Source organism: Triturus cristatus, chromosome 7, assembly GCF_964204655.1.
Source record: "Triturus cristatus chromosome 7, aTriCri1.1, whole genome shotgun sequence".
NCBI classification, from domain to species: Eukaryota; Metazoa; Chordata; class Amphibia; order Caudata; family Salamandridae; genus Triturus; species Triturus cristatus.
In genome coordinates this window covers 219957289-219975121 of record NC_140590.1, presented here as the reverse complement: position 1 = coordinate 219975121, position 17833 = coordinate 219957289, and the positions used below count along the sequence as shown (strand labels likewise).

General features: G+C 43.7%; 1 protein-coding gene across 1 annotated transcript in view; it reads left to right on the top strand.

The window, feature by feature from the left end:
* LOC146809262 (uncharacterized) overlaps positions 1–17833 on the top strand; it is a 270600-nt gene that overhangs the window by 82700 nt on the left and 170067 nt on the right. The window contains exons 28-34 of the mRNA XM_085614851.1: positions 6182–6381; positions 6720–7112; positions 8059–8345; positions 9604–9881; positions 10172–10764; positions 11830–12397; positions 13453–14045. Coding sequence (XP_085470977.1) covers positions 6182–6381; positions 6720–7112; positions 8059–8345; positions 9604–9881; positions 10172–10764; positions 11830–12397; positions 13453–14045 — 2912 coding nt within the window. The remainder of the gene's footprint in view (positions 1–6181; positions 6382–6719; positions 7113–8058; positions 8346–9603; positions 9882–10171; positions 10765–11829; positions 12398–13452; positions 14046–17833) is intronic.

The window sequence follows — 17833 nt, the reverse complement described above, 5'->3', positions numbered from 1 at the left end:
ACCTGGAGCATTTAATGCTGTAAGCTGCTGCGCTTGGGGAGGTGACGTCAGATCCATCCGCTGACAACCTAAACGACCTGCTAATAAGAACAAAACACTCCAATTCATTCAAGTCGTCTGCAAATATTATCTTAAAATTGCCCTGCATGCGAAGCATATCATGGTGCCTAACGTAGGTAAAACACAATAAATAACAAAGTACACATACCGTGTAACAAATAAGTAAAGGGGCCAGTAACCATGGGAGGATACAAATGACGACATGGCCCTACTAAGGAGGGACTAACAAGCCTCATAATGAATCAGAAGACAGCATTTACAAAGGACAAACACACGAGCCAATGAAAAATAATAACGGGGGAGTGGGCGAAGCTTCTCTCCGTACTGAACTACCACAGATCTCTCAGAGCTGCGCTTGCTCACTGGCTCACGCTCGACCTCAAAACAAAAGAGAGACACGTTCTATTGTTTTGGGGTTTTTTTTACGCGTGCCTGTCTTGGGGTCTGCACTCTGTTTACAGACAACGGGAAGTAGTAAAATGGACAGGTGGTGCTTTGAGGAGGGTAGCAGAGCAAAGGGGAGCGGCTGAGGAGAGAAAGCGAGGAAGACGATAGGAAGGCTAGAGAAGTAAATGTGGAGAGAAAACAAGAAAAGGTAGCAAGAAACAAAAAAATTAAAGAATGTGATAAAAAGGAAGATGGTTGTGGAGGAGAAACTGAAAATGATATGGGAGACTCAAAGGAATGGAGGGCTAGAATGAAACAGAGAAACAGAAGTATAAAAAAAGACTTGGTGTTGAGGTGGCAGAAGCATAAAAAGAAGGAGAAGGTGGGTGAGAAATGAGGACCACAATGGAAAGGACAAGCAAAAAAGGAAGTATTAAAAGGAGATATAAAGGAGACAGGAATAAGTGTTTTTATAGAATAGGGAATGGAAAGAAGCGAGAGAGCAAAAGAAAGAAAATGATATATGGATGTGAGAGGGAGCAGAGTGCTTCAGATAACAGGGTTATTAAATAGAAGCATCGGAGAGGGGTTGAGGAGGTAGATACAAATGAGAGAAAGAGTGGAGTGCTGAGGAAGAGAGGGAGAAGCCAGGAATTGCTGGTGTAGGATAAGACACTCGGAATCACGTAAGCAGCGGTGTCGGTTCCGTTAGTGCAATAGGTGTGATGTTACCAGTGCCCGAGGATTCCGTGGCCCAAGGTACTCCAACTAGAGCTGTCATTTAATACCGACCTGGAATGGGATTGTCACTAGTGGCATCCATTGATTAAAAAGGGTCAATAAATGGTGTAAAGTCAGTTTTAAACAAAGATGCTTGAGCATTGTTGGGGTGACAAGTATGGAAATCGAGAATGCAAATGCAATATTTTATGCAGGGCCTTAATAACTGCCCTGTCACACAGAGGCTGCCGTCTCTCTACTGTAATTACATGCAGCTCTTTTGCTGCTCCCACTGGTGTAGGAAAGCCTCATCTGCTAAATGACGTCACGTGCAGAGTGGCAAATAACTTAACACTATCATAATGAGTTCATGTAAAGTGGTAGTAAAATATTTCACATGAGCTCAGTGGTTGAAGACAGATGTCTGCATTGATTATGTGATAGGTAGAGGCTGGTGTCTGCATTGGTTATGCGATAGGTAAAGGCTGGTGTCTGCAATTATGTGATATGTAAAATCAGGTGTCTGCATTGATCATGCGATAGGTAAAGACTGGTGTCTGCATTGGTCATGTGATAGGTAAAGACTGGTGTTTGCATTGGCTACATAATAGGTACATGGTGGTGTCTGAATTGGTTATCTGATAGATAAAAGAATTGTGTCTGCATTTGTTATGTGATAGGGAAAGGCTGGTATCTGCATTGGTTATGTGATAGGTAAAGGATGGTGTCTGCATGGGTTACTTAATAGGTAAACACTGGTGTCCACATTGTTTACGTGATATACAAAGGCCGGTGTCTGCATTGGTCACGTGATAGGTGAAGACTGCTGTCTGCATTGGTCATGTGATAGGTAAAGGGTGGGGTCTGTATTGGTTATGTGACAGGTAAAGGCTGGTTTCTGCATTAGTCATGTGATAGGTAAAGGCTGGTGTCTGCATTGAATATGTGATAGGTAAAGGCTGGTGTCTGCATTTGGTATGTGGTAGGTAAAGGCTGGTGTCTGCTTTGGTCTGTGATAAGTAAAGACTAGTGTCTGCTTTGGTCATCTGGTAGATAAAGGCTGGTGTCTACTATGGTCAAGTGATAGGTAAAGGTTGGTGTCTGCATTGGTCATGTGATAGGTAAAGGTTGGTGTCTGCATTGGTTACGTGATAGGTAAAGGCCGGTGTCTGCTTTGCTCATGTGATAGGTAAAGGCTGGTGTCTGCATTGGCCATGTGATAGGTAAAGGTTGGTGTCTGCACTGGTCATGTGATAGGTAAAGGCTGCTGTCTGTATTGGTCATGTGATAGGTAAAGGCTGGTGTCTGCATTGGTCATGTGATAGGTAAAGGCTGCAGTTTGCATTGGTCATGTGATAGGTACAGACTAGTGTCTGCATTGGTCATGTGATAGGTAAAGGCTGGTGTCCGCATTGGTTAAGTGATAGGTAAAGGCTGGTGTCTGCATTGGTTACGTGATAGGTAAAGGCTGGTGTCTGCATTGGTTATGTCCGTATTTGTTATGTGATAGGTAAAGGCTGCGGTTTGCTTCAGTCATGTAAAAGGTAACGGCTGGTGTCTGAATTGGTCATGTGATAGGTAAAGGTTGGCGTCTGCATTGGTTACGTGGTAGCTAATGGCTGGTGTCTGCATTGGTCATGTGAGAGGTAAAGGCTACGGTCTGCATTGGTTATGTGATGGGTAAATGCTGGTGTCTGCATTGGTCACGTGATAGGTAAAGATTGCAGTTTCTATTGGTCATGTGATAGGTACAGACTGGTGTCTGCATTGGTCATGTGCTAGGTAAAGGCTGGTGTCCGTATAAGTTATGTGATAGGTAAAGGCTGGTGTCTGCATTGGTTACATGATAGGTAAAGTTTGGTGTCTGCATTGGTTATGTGATAGGTAAAGGCTGATGTCTGCATTTGTTATGTGATAGGTAAAGGCTTTGTTCTGCTTTAGTCATGTGATAGGTAAAGGCTGGTGTCTGCATTGGTCATGTGATTGGTAAAGGTTGGTGTCTGGATTGGTTATGTGATAGCTAAAGGCTGGTGTCTGCATTGGTTACGTGATAGCTAAAGGCTGAGGTCTTATTGGTCATGTGATAGGTAAAGGCTGGTGTCTGCATCAGTTATGTGATAGGTAAAGGCTGATGCCTGCATTGGTTATGTGATTGGTAAAGGCTGATGTCTGCGTCGGTCATGTGATTGGTAAAGGCTGGTGTCTGCATTGGTTATGTGATAGGTAAAGGCTGGTGTCTTCATTGGTTATGTGATAGGTAAAGGCTGGTGACTGCATTGGTTATTTGATGGGTAACGGCTGTGATCTGCATTGGTTATGTGATTGGTAACGTCTGGTGTTAGAAATGGGGGTCGCTAGTTTTTTATTTATTTATTTTTATTTATTTTATGCGTTTTTATATAGCGCAGACTTTACCCGAAGGTGTCAGAGCGCTTCACAATAGGAACAAATGCAAAAAGAACTATTGATGGACAGAATGCAGAACAATGTCATACATTCACCCCAGTACAGTGATCTGGGCCTAAATCCATCGCTTTTTGTTCACCATGCCATTCCAGTTTGGACCAAGCCATATGCAAATCAGTCTTGACCCTGTGCCCTATGGGAACAGTCCAGCCCGAACTGCCAGGCCAGGTCCTCCCTGGACTGGACACAAGCATCCTAGGACCGGTTTCGGGGTTTCACCCCTCTTCAGCCAGGTTAGCTTGATTCGATTGGCATGGAGAGCACGGGACTCACGTCTGAGCATACCCGTCCCACTCGGGGTGACAAATGGGAAACGTTCCCTGCGTCTGAAACAGGTTACTTTTCCAGCTCCCAGCACTAGGAACAAAATCCACAGGCCCAGAACAGCATCAAGCACCTCTTGGCAGGTCAGAACTCTCAGCAAGGGAGTTCTGAGGAGCTGGGAGTGAAATCTTTGTATCCTTTAGTCTTCAAAAACAGGAGACAAGCTCTACTACAATCTTCTGGAGATCTTCCTCAAGCAGGGGACACAGCTTACAGCAAATTTCTTATCCTTTCCTTGGCAGAGACAGTCACTGTAGCCCAACCCCAGACAGCACACAACAGAGGGGCAGTACTTCTCCTCAGTTTCTCCAGCTCTTCTCATTGACAAAGGTTCCTCTTGAATTCCAGAAATTATCTAAAAGTCTGGGGCCTGGGTCCCACTTTTTATAGCACAAAATCCTTTTTTACTGGTGGCAGAGAAGTTTATTGCCCAGCCAAACCCAGTTCTGTCTTCTCTGGTGTAGCTTCCTGGCAGGAAGTGGAGACAGCATTGTCTAAGGCAGATCTGGCCCACTCAGGTGTGAAATAAATCTCCTCCCCCCACTCTGAATGTAGCCCAGGTCTATTCAGTCCAGCCCTGACTCACCCTGGAAAGGCAGGACACACCTCCACCTCTCAAGTAGCTGCCTGAACAGAATGCATATCCCCAGCCCCTGTCAATCCAAACCCAGATAGTCAATACACAAACCTAGCAGAGGTACACAGGATGGCTAAGCAAGAAAATGCAGTCTTTCTAAAAGTGGTATTTTCAAATACAAAATGTAAAAATCACACTTACTAAAAGATGCATCTTTATATTCTGAGTTGAGGCATTCAAAACTTTACCTTCATATCTTGTCCCAATAGGAAGTTATATTTATAAGATGTTATAAATAGACTCTCATTCAATCCTATGGGACAGATAGCCTTTCAACAGTGAAACATGAAATTGGCATTAGTTCGCTATGAGGACATGCCACATACATCAGAGAATGTCCTACCTTTTAAATACACTGCACCTTGCCCACAGGGGTACCTTGGGCCTACCTTAGGGGTGACTCACATGTAGGAAAAGGTAAAGTTATGGCCTGGCACATGGGTGCACTTGCCTGGTTGACATGGCAGTACCAAACTGCACACAGACACTGCAGTGGCAGCTTTGAGTTAGTTTTACTGGCTGCTTAAGTGGGTGGCACAATCAGTGCTGTGGGCCCACTAGCAGCATTTGATTTACAGATCCCGGGCACACACAGTGCACTGTACTTGGGACTCACCAGTAAATCAAATATACCAATCATGGAATCACCGATCCATAGCAACAATTTACTAAGGAAGCACTTGCAATTTAGCACTGAAAAGCAGTGGCAAAGTGCAGAAAGCATCTACACCAGCAAAAATGAAGTCCGACACACAGCAAATTTACAGGAGGCAAAGGCAAACATACTGGGGAAACCCAAGCCAATGATGCCACATCTAACAACTAGTGTCTGCAATGGTTATGTGATAGGTATAGGCTGATGTCTGCATTGGTTACGTGGTAGGTAAATGCTGGTGTCTTCTTTGGCTATGTGATTGGTAAAGGCTGGTGTCTGCATTGATCATGTGATAGGTAAAGGCTGATGTCTGCATTGGTTACATGATAGGTAAAGATTCGTGTCTGCTCTGGTTATCTGAGATAAAGACTGGTGTCTGTTTTGGTTATGTGACAGGTAAACACTGGTGTCTGTATTGGTTATATGATAGGTAAAGGCTGGTGTCTGTATTGGTTATGTGAAAGGTAAAGACTGGTGTCCGCACTGGTTATGTGATGGGTAAAGGCTGGTGTCTGCTTTGGTGACGTGATAGGAAAAGACTGGTGTCTGCATTGGTCATGTGATAAAGAATGGTGTTGACATAGGTCATGTCGTAGGTAAAGGCTCGTGTCTGCTTTGGTTCGTGATAAGTAAAGGCTGGTGTCTGCTTTGAATATGTGATAAGAAAGGACTGGTGTCTGCATTGGTTACGTGATAGGTAAAGACTGGTGTCAGCTTTTTTATGTGATAGGCAAAGGTTGGTGTCTGCATTGCTCATGTGATCGGTAAACGCTGGTGTCTGCATTGCTCATGTGATAGGTAGAGGCTGTTGTCTGCAATGTTCATGTGCTTTTCGTCCTCTGGAACTAATAGTGTCTGTAATACTGCATTTTCTGACTGCTAAGTTTGTTAGCGCATTCTAACAGACAATGTATTCCCTTTGCTTTCTGAAGGCATGGACTGTCCAACCAACAGCCACTATGAACTTTGCCACCGGAAGTGTCAGGACTCCTGTGTCTCCTCCTCTTTGCTCCCACACTGTGATGCCCTCTGCTCTGAGGGCTGCGTCTGTGATGCTGGGTACCAGAGAAGCGGGGACAACTGCGTAAGAGCCGAGCAGTGCGGCTGTCAGCACGAGGGGATGTACTACAGCGTGAGTATAACTTCTTCTGCACTGATATTGCAGATGATTAACTTCACATTTCAAATATATCTTCGGTTCAGTCTCCTCCTATTCTCTTTTAGCCTTGTTCTCTTGTCTGTCTGTCTATATATCTATCTCCCTCCAATCTCTGCTTCTCTTCTTTTTACATGTCTTATCCATGAATGTCTGTCCTGTCCTGTAACTCTGGCCTATACTATCTTTGTGTTCTCATGTCTGAGGATGTCGTGTCTTGCCTGTCTCTTTCCTTTCTGTTACATATTATCCATGCATGGAATTACTCTGTCTTCAGTTTCCTCTCCATATAAACCCCTTCCTCTGTCTCCCAGGTTGGAGAATACATCTGGCTCTCTGACTGCTCCAAGAGGTGCCGCTGTGACTCCACTGGTAACTTCCGCTGTGCTAGCAGCAGTTGTGCCCAGCAACAGGAGTGTGCAGTGAAGAATGGGAAGCTAGGGTGCCAGAGCCCTTGGGCAATCTGCACGGTGACGGGAGACCCACACTACCACACCTTTGATGGCACTGTAGCCAATTTCATGGGAACCTGTGCCTACGAGATCAGCCAGGGCTCAATCGCTCCTTCAGGATTCTCCTACCGGGTGGTGGCAGAGAACAGACGCTACCAGAACCCCAAAGTGTCTTTTGTGTACCGCGTCACCGTCTGGCTGAGCAGCTCTGATGGGAACACCACGCTGGTCTTTGAACAAGGAAAAGTTCCTCTGGTGAGATCAACAATTTGTCTGTATTATCAATTATTCACGTTTCCTTACTAATCATGTCCACCTGATTCACTGTTTAAAAGCTCCCTCCCCAGATGCAAGAGCTTCACAGCATAATTCGACCACATTTTTGAAGAAAAGTGTGTTTTTTTGGTGTGTAACAATCCAAATTTTAAAATGGACATAGGAAAATAGATTTACACATCAGTCAAGGCCAAAGCAAACATTACTCATAATATTGTTATTGGAAATATGTATTATAATTATTTAAGTTTGTGTCACAATCACTTAAAACAGGCAAATGCAGCCTCTGGAAGACACTTTTTAAACATTTGATTCCATATTTGCGTTGAGAATGATATGGATGCAGAAAAGTGTGCTCCAGTGCAGTACTGTAAGATTCGTGTTTTTACAATCATATTCTTTGTTCTTATACAGTTAGATAAGATTATAAAAATTGGGGTTTTGATTACTTTGATTAAATGTACTAGCAATCTTCTTCGATATTGACTTATTTCAGGTAGCTCCAAAAAGGCATCATGGCATACCAAATGTCAATTTGCAGTTTAATCGACAGGAATCCTGTCTTAGTGTACCGTGAGTTCTGGTAACCGCTGCCATGTGCTCTCACTATGCACAGTGAGTGCATAACTAGTGTCATCTTTCAGAGGGACCAGAAGAAACTATCGATCTCTTGTTATTGATTCCAAAACTCCTCGCAGTCTTTTCAGTGTTCAATTCAGAAGCTGTTTTTAGAAAAGTCGTGAGTCGGCACTTTAATGAGTTAACCAAGAAATATTTGAGGCCACCTGCCATTAATTGACTCTAATTACCTACTACATGATATTTTGCCAGCAGACTGCGGTAGTTACAACGTGATTGATTCACATTTGGCTCTTGTTGCTTTTAAAAATCGTTCTCAGTCAAAGGGATATTTTATGTCTTTCAGATGAATGGAGTCAAGACCAGACTCCCAGCCGTGATGGGATCTCTTGGAAGCGTCACAGCGGCCAAGAGCGCCATCTCTGTGGACACAGCCTTCGGGGTCCGCATCCAGTACAACGGGGTAAACACAGTCACAGTACAAGTTGGGCCCCAGTACAAGAACCAAGTGCGGGGGATGTGTGGCAACTACAACGGAAACCCCAAGGACGACAAGGCGAAGCCGGATGGAACTCTTGCGCGCAGCGATGCAGAGTTTGGGAACTCCTGGAAAGCAGACATCGGTTCAGCAGGGTGAGCCATTTTACGTCTCAACTGTCAGCAAAGAAACACTAAAATATATGCAGCATTCTGTGGGTCGAGGAAGTGTTTGATGATTTGTTTCTTGTCCCTGCACGGTAAGTGATATTTTTGTCCCAAATATTTCAAATTAAAATGACCACAATACCGATATACCAAGGTCAGATATACGTTTTATGATATAATGAGACACTACTGAAGTTTAGAGGAAATAAATGGAGGATGATACAGGGGGCAGTGAAATGTATAGTGAATAATATACAGCAAGGTCAGTAGGAGCTGCTCATGAAATGTTCATAAAAAGCATGAATGAATGAATGAAGCCGGTGTGTAAAGCCCTCTGTAATCCAGAAAGTGCTTCCAGGCGCTGGGGAGAGATCGGACAAATTATTGAATTTGGGTCCTATCAATGGGACATGGAGGCATCCCGGAGATCCGCACCAGAAACCGCAATCACTGAAATATGAATGATGTCAACTTCTCAGCACCAAAAGTGCTTTACAAAAAACATGAGTTCAGTGCACCTCAGTAACCACCAGGGCCCAAAGGGGGCTCGGCAAGGCGGTGGCCACTAGTTAAGAGGCACACAGCCCTAGCGCTAGCATCATCCACGACCTGCCTAGCCAAGGGGTGCAGGACAAGCCCCCCTTCGGTGCGGACCCTTCCATGCTCTGCAAGGGGCAGACCAAAGGGGTAACTCCAAGGGTGGCCGCTTTTGAATGAGTCTGTGCCATCTGTGCCTCCTAGCTTTACTGCTTCCCATACCGCTGCACTACGGGCATGATGCCATCCACTGGATGCTGTGCATGCCACACACACTCTGATTGGTCCCTGCATTGTGTGCCAGCATCACCCCGTCTTCACCAAAGGAGGGTATTATAAGCACAGACATGGCCTGCCCTGCTCCCCGCTGGGACTCTTTGCAGCTGGACTCATTCACTTGGGAAGAGACGAGTAGTACAATTCTCACTGAATCTTACACTGAACGTTAAAGGAGTCTGTACTGCTGCGCATTCTGAGCTTGAGAAACAGCCGGAAATGGAAACAATCTCAGCTTATAAGTGTCTTTCTGAAGGGAGGAGTGGGGTAAGAGGAGCGACGTGATCAGTGTTTGTGAAACAGCAATGGTCGTGGTTTGAGGGCAATCATTGACAAGGAGGCATCTTCCCTCTGTTTGTTTTTAACACAAATTCAATTCATATTAAGTCAAAGACTCCTTATATGTGAGTTTCATTCTCTCTTCTCTCCTCAGGTGTGCGGATGATACAGGTGTGACCATCTCCAACGACACCACCTGCACTAATCTGGGAGCCGTTGAGGCGCAGTGCAGGATCATCACCCGCCCATCAGGCCCCTTCGATGAGTGCCAGTGGCACGAGGACGCGGAACCATTTGTGGCCTCTTGTGTGTATGATCTCTGCTTCTACGGCACCAACAAGGGGATGCTCTGCACAGCTGTCCAGGCCTACGAGGAGGTCTGTAACCTTCACAGCTTGGTGATTCCAGACTGGAGGGCGGAGCTGCAATGTGGTGAGTCAACCACCCTTCTACACTGCTTTAAATACCTGGGCTGCCCCACTCCATTCATCCCTTTCACAATAATAGCCTGCACAAACAGTTATGGACATATTTAATTTGTGTGTCTCAGAAGCATTTGAATTAGACTTTAAAAATCCAATAGCCACAAGCACAGTGTTTACATAATATATAGAGAAGGGTTTAATTCAGCAGCAAGCAATATATTGTTCACAAGATATTTCCTCTATCTTCAAACCAGTTACCTTAAAATTGATACGTTTACTTTGTTTTGTTCTTCATAGATGACAACTGCCCTGAGAACAGCCACTATGAACTGTTTGGAACTGGCTGCCCAACCACCTGCCGCAACCTCCATCAGAGTGCCCCATGCGCCGCAGAGAGCGTGGACGGATGCTTCTGTGATGAAGGGTTTGCTCTTCACTCTGGCCTCTGTATCCCTGTAAGTCAGTGTGGCTGCACCATGGATGGCGTCTACTACAACCTGGGAGATGAGGTCTTCCTAACAGATACCTGCAGCCAGAAATGCACCTGTAATGCACAAGGGATGATGTGTGAGGCCCACACGTGTGGCGCCCTAGAAGAATGTAAGGTCATGAATGGAATCCGGAAGTGCTACCCTGTAGACAGCGGAATCTGCTGGGCCTCTGGAGACCCTCACTACCGCACCTTTGATGGAGTCACCTTCGACTACCAGGGCACCTGCAAGTACACCCTCAGCAAGTCTAGTTCCCAGACCGGCTCTCTCATTGACTTTAGCGTCGTAGTACAGAATGAGCACCGATCATCACCAGTGGTGGCCTGGACGCGAAGAGTGGAAGTAAATGTCTATGGGGAGCAGATTTCCATAGCAAGTGGAGAATATGGCCATGTTCAGGTAATGAAAGACCAGATTTCTTTTAACATGCAGAAATTGACCTAATCTACAAGAGAATGTGATGCATCTATTTGTTAATGACAGGTCTAAGCAGCCATTAGCAAGAATGGGGAATAACAATTAATGTATAGAGCTAATAGTGGAGTTGGTTTTGAAGCTTTTTAAAAGACGTTTAGTATACTGAAAATGAAAATAATAAAATATATGTAGTGGGTGAAGCAATTCCAGAGGTACAAGCCGTGAAGCTTGATTGCTTCTTGAAGAGGTAAAGTATAGCATCACTTCTGCACTTATTTGCATACTGGACATTTATTGCAAACAATAAAATGCCACGGGGAATGCCCAGAGTGCCAAAGAGCCATATGTTGTACACGGAGGTATACTGCTTTATATATAGCAAACACCAGGCAACTCACTTTTTGCAAAATCTTTAATTGCACTTCAGATTGCGAGCCTGACCTCATAAATACAATGCTGAGGATCCGGTAACAAGCATGATGGGCGCTCACTAATGGCATTAGTTGGGTACTGCAAGCGACAGCCACGTTGATATGAGGAAAATAAGAGATTGAACTTCCATCACTAATAGATACATGAAGATGCACCACTTTGCGTAGGCATGTCTTATTCATTCATTTTATGCCACTCAACAGCCACACTGCAACTCAAATTATCCCCGCATAAATAAATTAACCATTTTTGTGAGAGACTCTAAAAAGTGACAAACTAGTTTCTAGACAAAATAAGAGCCAGTAGAACAAATGTGTATGCCAGTTAGTGGAAGTAAATTGAATGAGGATGAGTACAGTAGATATCTTGTGTGGGTGACAAATCATAATGATAGGACCTGGTTCGTAGAAGTTACGTGAAGTTGTCTATTATGATGTACAAATGTCTTCATCAGGTCATTTTTATGACTTCAAATATGATTAATCTATCGCGATTAAGAGTGTGTCTATGCAGAGCAAATGAAAATAAAATGTGAGGCATGGAGAAAGAAATTACAAAGAGCAACATTAGGTGCCCCACATATATTTTAATGAAAACTATGTAAAATTATTACAGATCAATGGCTTCCTACATATTCTCCCAGTTTCCAGTCAATCTGGGAAGATCCAGGTGTATTACAGTGGCTCCTCCGCAGTCGTCCAGACAGACTTTGGCCTTGTAGTGTCCTATGACTGGTGGCATCACGTAGCTGTGCAGGTGCCTGCAGCATACTCTGGATCTCTTGCTGGCCTTTGTGGAAACTTCAATGGGAACAAGAGTGATGACTTGAGGGTTCCTGATGGATCTCTGGTGGAGAGTGTAGTCACCTTTGGAAATAGCTGGAAGGAAGAAGACGAGGACTCTGCTTTCAACTGCATAGACACTGACAATCCACCAGTGTGTGGTGAGGACATGGTGTCCCAGTTCATCATCCAGAGCCACTGTGGAATCATGAAAGATCCAAACGGTCCCTTTAAAGACAGTATCAATGCTGACACCGAGATCTACTTCAAGAACTGTGTCTATGACATGTGTGGAACCGACGGCGATCAGCAGACACTATGTGAAATTGTGAAAAATTATGCCCATCATTGCCAGAGTCGTGGCAATGTCATCCAGCCCTGGAGGAGTCTCATTGGATGTGGTATGTCAAAAAAACGATTGTTATTTATTGATTTTACTCCTCATTGTGCCTTTTAGTTACCCCAGGTCAGTGTAGGTGAGTTACAGTTTTGAATCTGTAATGATGTGGACCCCAACCCGTGCAAGATAGACCCTAATATTACATTACTGTCCTGATTTTCTGAAACACATGAAATTTGACTTTACATGGGGAACAAATGCATTTCTGGGCCCCATCTTTAGACATGAGTAAATCCACACCTGCTGCTCATAGCTTACCTATAATTGCCACTAAACCACATATTATAATAAAACAAGCACAAAGGTGGGTATAATCTGCCTTCATCTTCCAAATAAATAAAACACCCTTCTTAATGAAATATTTTATTCTGCGAGTGAAATTCCGTTATATGCGATACTTTCACCACAGATTTACCTTTCATTTCATCACTGTAATCCCTATTTTTTAAAAAATATTTTGGAAAATGGACCGATGGTGAGACATATAATATTCTGTTACATATGTTTCTTAATCCATCTGACTTAATCAGAATAAAATATTCGTCTTTCTCCCTGTATTACCATAGTTATGGGTTTGGCTGATTAATAAAATAGTCCGCTGTTTTCTACATCATTGACACAGCTCTAACCTTTAAATAGGACTGGGAACACATTCTGTCCTCTTTGCAATAGGAACTGTTATTGAAGGGAACACTTCAGTGAATTGTACTGCTGGTTGTAGGAACCAGCGAGTCAATGTTTCCACATCCCTGTTGTATGTATTGCTTCCTAAGGCATGAGAAACACAGAAACATCTGTGATGTGTATACCGTGCTCCAAGGACACTGCTCTCGTATTACACACTATGCAAAATGGTATTTTTATTGTCATCATAATTAATATTAGCAGTATTATTATCAAACGTAGCTGTAGTGGTAGGAGTGACAGTAGCAATAGTAGGGGTGTTGCTATGTTGTATTTCTTATTGTAATTATTTTGTACAGTTTTTCTGACTGTACAATGATAAGCACCAAGTATCCATGTACGTCTCAATTTAATGGCATTTGTATTTTACAGGCATTACGTGTCCCAGTAATCAGATGTACGAGTTATGTGGATCTTCTTGCCCTGCTACCTGTGCCAATGCCTCAACCGTCTGCCGCGGTCAGTGCAAGGAAGGATGCCAGTGTGAGAGCGGGTTTGTTCTAAGTGGCACTGACTGTGTGCCGCAGAGTCAGTGCGGCTGCACAGAAAATGGGAAATACTACAGAGCAGGAGACACTTTCTGGAAACAGGACAACTGCCAGACTTTGTGCCGGTGTGATGGCTCCACCAGGACTGTCCAGTGTTCACTTTCATCTTGTGCCACTGGTGAGACTTGCACCACTGTGAAAGGCGTCTATGGCTGCCACGTTCTGCCTGATGGTATCTGCCGGGCCTCAGGAGACCCTCATTACACCAGCTTTGATGGGAGAAGGTTTGATTTCCAGGGAACCTGCAAGTACGTCCTGTCTGAAGTCCAAAGTTCCAATGGTTCTCTGCCCTTCTTGAGAGTGGAGGTGAAGAATGAAAAGTTGCAAGGCCTGCAAGTGGCGGTGACCAAGGAGGTCTTCGTTTCTGTGTATCAGACCCAGATACATCTCCAGAGTGGAAAGCGAGGCAGAGTTGAGGTAAGTGATAGTCTAAAAGAAGTAATCCTAATGTATACCAACTTCACGCATACTTCGTTATCAATAACTTAACCATGTGTTCTGAGCAGGAAACAGTGTTAATTAAAGCACTGATATTGTATATATATATATCTATATATATGCAAAAAAGAAGTAGAGAACTCTGGGTAGTTCTCAAGTTTAGGTGGAAAGCAGCTCCTGTATAGAGCACTCTCAACACCAGCGACACTCTAGATCTGCTCACCTCAAATGTCTGCTTTTCTATCAAAGTTTTTAAGCATAGGATTAGCACAGTGCTATCCACGCCGAGATAGAAATGGACAAAGTCTTTTGTCATTTCTACAGCAAAGTCTTTAAGCATAGGACTAGCACAGTGCTGACCTTGCCGAGCTGTAAAATGACAAAAGCCATTTACCACTCCAGGCACAGTATTACAGCTTTGAATTGGTAAAATACCAACCAAGCCAACCTGAAATTAGTAAAAGCAACCCCTGACACAGTGTTTCGCTCTAATTAGAGCTCTTCAGAGAGGTATAGCTTTGTCAAGACACAAGGGAGCACCCAGTATAAGTCATCTATCTATATATATATACATATATCTATATATCTATATATATATATATATTCACTTACAAAACCATAGGTTTCACACAGGTTATAGTTAGCTGGACATTTCACTCGTAAAAAACCATTGAAATTCCCCCGTTATAGTTAGTTCAGATAACTATAACTCGCTCGACCGCAATACACTGCTGATGACGTCACATATTACATCACTCATGACGTGGTCAGTTGCATCACTCATGACATCACTGATGACATCATCCTTGTGATAGAGTGGCGGCCGCGCGAGTTATAGTTATCTGAACTAACTATAACAGGGGAATTTCAATGGTTTTTTACGAGTGAAATGTCCAGCTAACTATAACATGTGTGAAACCTATGGTTTTTTAAGTGAATTTGCAAAGTTTTTTAAATGCTAATTCCTAACTATAACGTGTGTGAAACCTATGGTTTTTTAAGTGAATTTGTACGGCTTTTTAAATGCTAAGTTATGTATGTTTTATTATATTTTTTATATATATATTTTTTTAATGTTTTTCACCGTGCGCGCACGGTGCTCGCACGGTGCTCACACGGTGCGCGCACCCCGCGATTTTTTGAAAAAAAAATTAAATGTTTTTTTCACCCTTTGGGGTCCTTCAGGGACCCCCTGACAAAGGCTAGGGGGTCAGGAACTCTCTACCCTGCCCCCTTTTCACGTTCGCCACCTGCCTTTTTCACTCTCGCACTGAAAACAAACAAAATGGCGGCTGACACTTCCTGATTTCGACCGATTCGAACGTTGACTGACATGAAACCACCAATCAGAATTACGCTCGCGCATGTTAGGGTGCTCGCACGGTGCTCGCACGGTGCGCACACGGTGCGCGCAGGTTGCACGGCTATAGATATGTATGTGCTTTTAACTGCAATTTTTTCAGGATCTACTGAACAGATTGACTCCATATATGCAAAAGGCACATCCCTGAGCTGAGGACTACCTCTTTGCCAAATTTCAAGTAATTCTGTTCAGCCGTTCGGGCTGCACCTTGGACTAAAGGTCCCTATGGAAAATTGCATGGGGAAAACGCGTTTTGGGACCCCCCTTTTTTCTCAGCCCCCGCTAGACGAATCCCCCCGAGACTTTCAGGGTAGGAGCGGAGCAGAGCGCCCCGCCTATTTTGAAAATTTCGCGAGGATTCGTCACCCGGCGCCAAAGTTATTCCAAATAGAATGTTGCGGATTTCCTATGAAAACACGGTCCTAACTATAACTATCTAATGGCGACCGCCAGTAGATAATATATCTATCTATCTCTATATATGTATATATTTATATGCACACCAAGACCGATGTAGGTCGCAACGCATCTTCTTTTGTTTGTGCCGAATAATAAAACTGTGAATTCCACCTCCGTTGGTGTAGCTGGTTAAGGACCTCCTCGCCAAGAAGGGATTATATATATATATATTATCTACTGGCGGTCGCCAGTAGATAGTTATAGTTAGGACCGTGTTTCCATAGGAAATCTCAAAATTCTATTTTGAATAACTTTGGCGCCGGTTGACGAATCTTCGCGAAATTTTCAAAACTAATGGGGCGCTCCGCTCAGCTCCTACCCTGAAAGTCTCGGGGGGATTTGTCAAGCGGGGGCCGAGAAAAAAGGGGGTCCCAAAACGCATTTTTCCCATACATTTTCCCATAGGACCTTTAGTCGAAGGTACAGCCCGAACGGCTGAAGAGAATTACTTGAAATTTGGCAGAGAGGTAGTCCTCAGGTCAGGGATGTTCCTTTTGCATATATGGAGTCAATCTGTTCAGTAGTTCCTGAGAAAATTGCATTTAAACACACATACATATCTATAGCCGCGCACCGTGCGCGCACCCTAACGTGCGCAAGCGTAATTCTGATTGGTTGTTACATGTCAGTCAACGTTCGAATCGGTCGAAATCAGGAAGTGTCGACCGCCATTTTGTTTGTTTTCAGTGCAAGAGTGGAAAAGGAAGGTGGCGAACGTGAAAAGGGGGCAGGGTAGAGAGTTCCTGACCCCCTAGCCTTTGTCATAACTTAGCATTTAAAAAACCGTACAAATTCACTGAAAAAACCATAGGTTTCACACACGTTATAGTTAGGAATTAGCATTTAAAAAACCTTGCAAATTCACTTAAAAAACCATAGGTTTCACACATGTTATAGTTAGGTGGATATTTCACTCGTAAAAAAACAATGAAATTCCACCGTTATTGTTAGTTCAGATAACTATAACTCGCGCGATCGCCACTCTATCACAAGGATGATGTCATCAGTGATGTCAAGAGTGATGCCACTGACCATGTCATGAGTGATGTAATATGTGACGTCATGAGCAGAGGATTGCGGGCGCGCGAGTTATAGTTATCTGAACTAACTATAACGGTGGAATTTCATTGGTTTTTTACGAGTGAAATATCCACCTAACTATAACATGTGTGAAACCTATGGTTTTTTAAGTGGATAGATAGATAGATAGATAGATAGATAGATAGATAGATAGATAGATAGATAGATAGATAGATAGATAGATAGATAGATAGATAGATAGATAGATAGATAGATAGATAGATAGATAGATAGATAGATAGATAGATAGATAGATAGATAGATAGATAGATAGATAGATAGATAGATAGATAGATAGATAGATGTGATCTACGAATCAATCTAACCACTTCATAAACGCGAATAACCCCATAATTTTCTGTGTCAGGGAAAATGATTATTTTCTTCCTGTTGCTCACATGGTTAGATGGCTATGTTGGATACGGTCTCTCATCAGGTTTGTTTTTTACTCACAATGATGGTTAGCTTACCACGGGCCAGGAGTGGCTGTTAGCTGCACCTAAGAATAGGTCAGCTGCTTTAGACAGAGTTCTTGTTTCTGGCTCCGATAGGTTTATTAACCCTGCCGTAGTTCGCGAAGTAGCACTACGCGAAGCTAAGCAAAGTGCACTTCGCACTACGCGAGCTCCGCGTAGCACTTCGCGAACTGCGTAGTACCCTGTTCGCACTGTGCAAGATGTTGTTTTCAATGATTGCACAGTGCGGACAAGCAACCGGCACTGTGCAACCATTGAAAACGGAATCTTGCACAGTGCGAGCTGTAGTTTTCTGCCGCTCGAGTAGATTTTTACTCGAGCGGCAGCTTTCTCAACGCGGACTGGTAGTTTCTCATCGCGAGCGGTCGCGAGCATACGCGACCACTCGC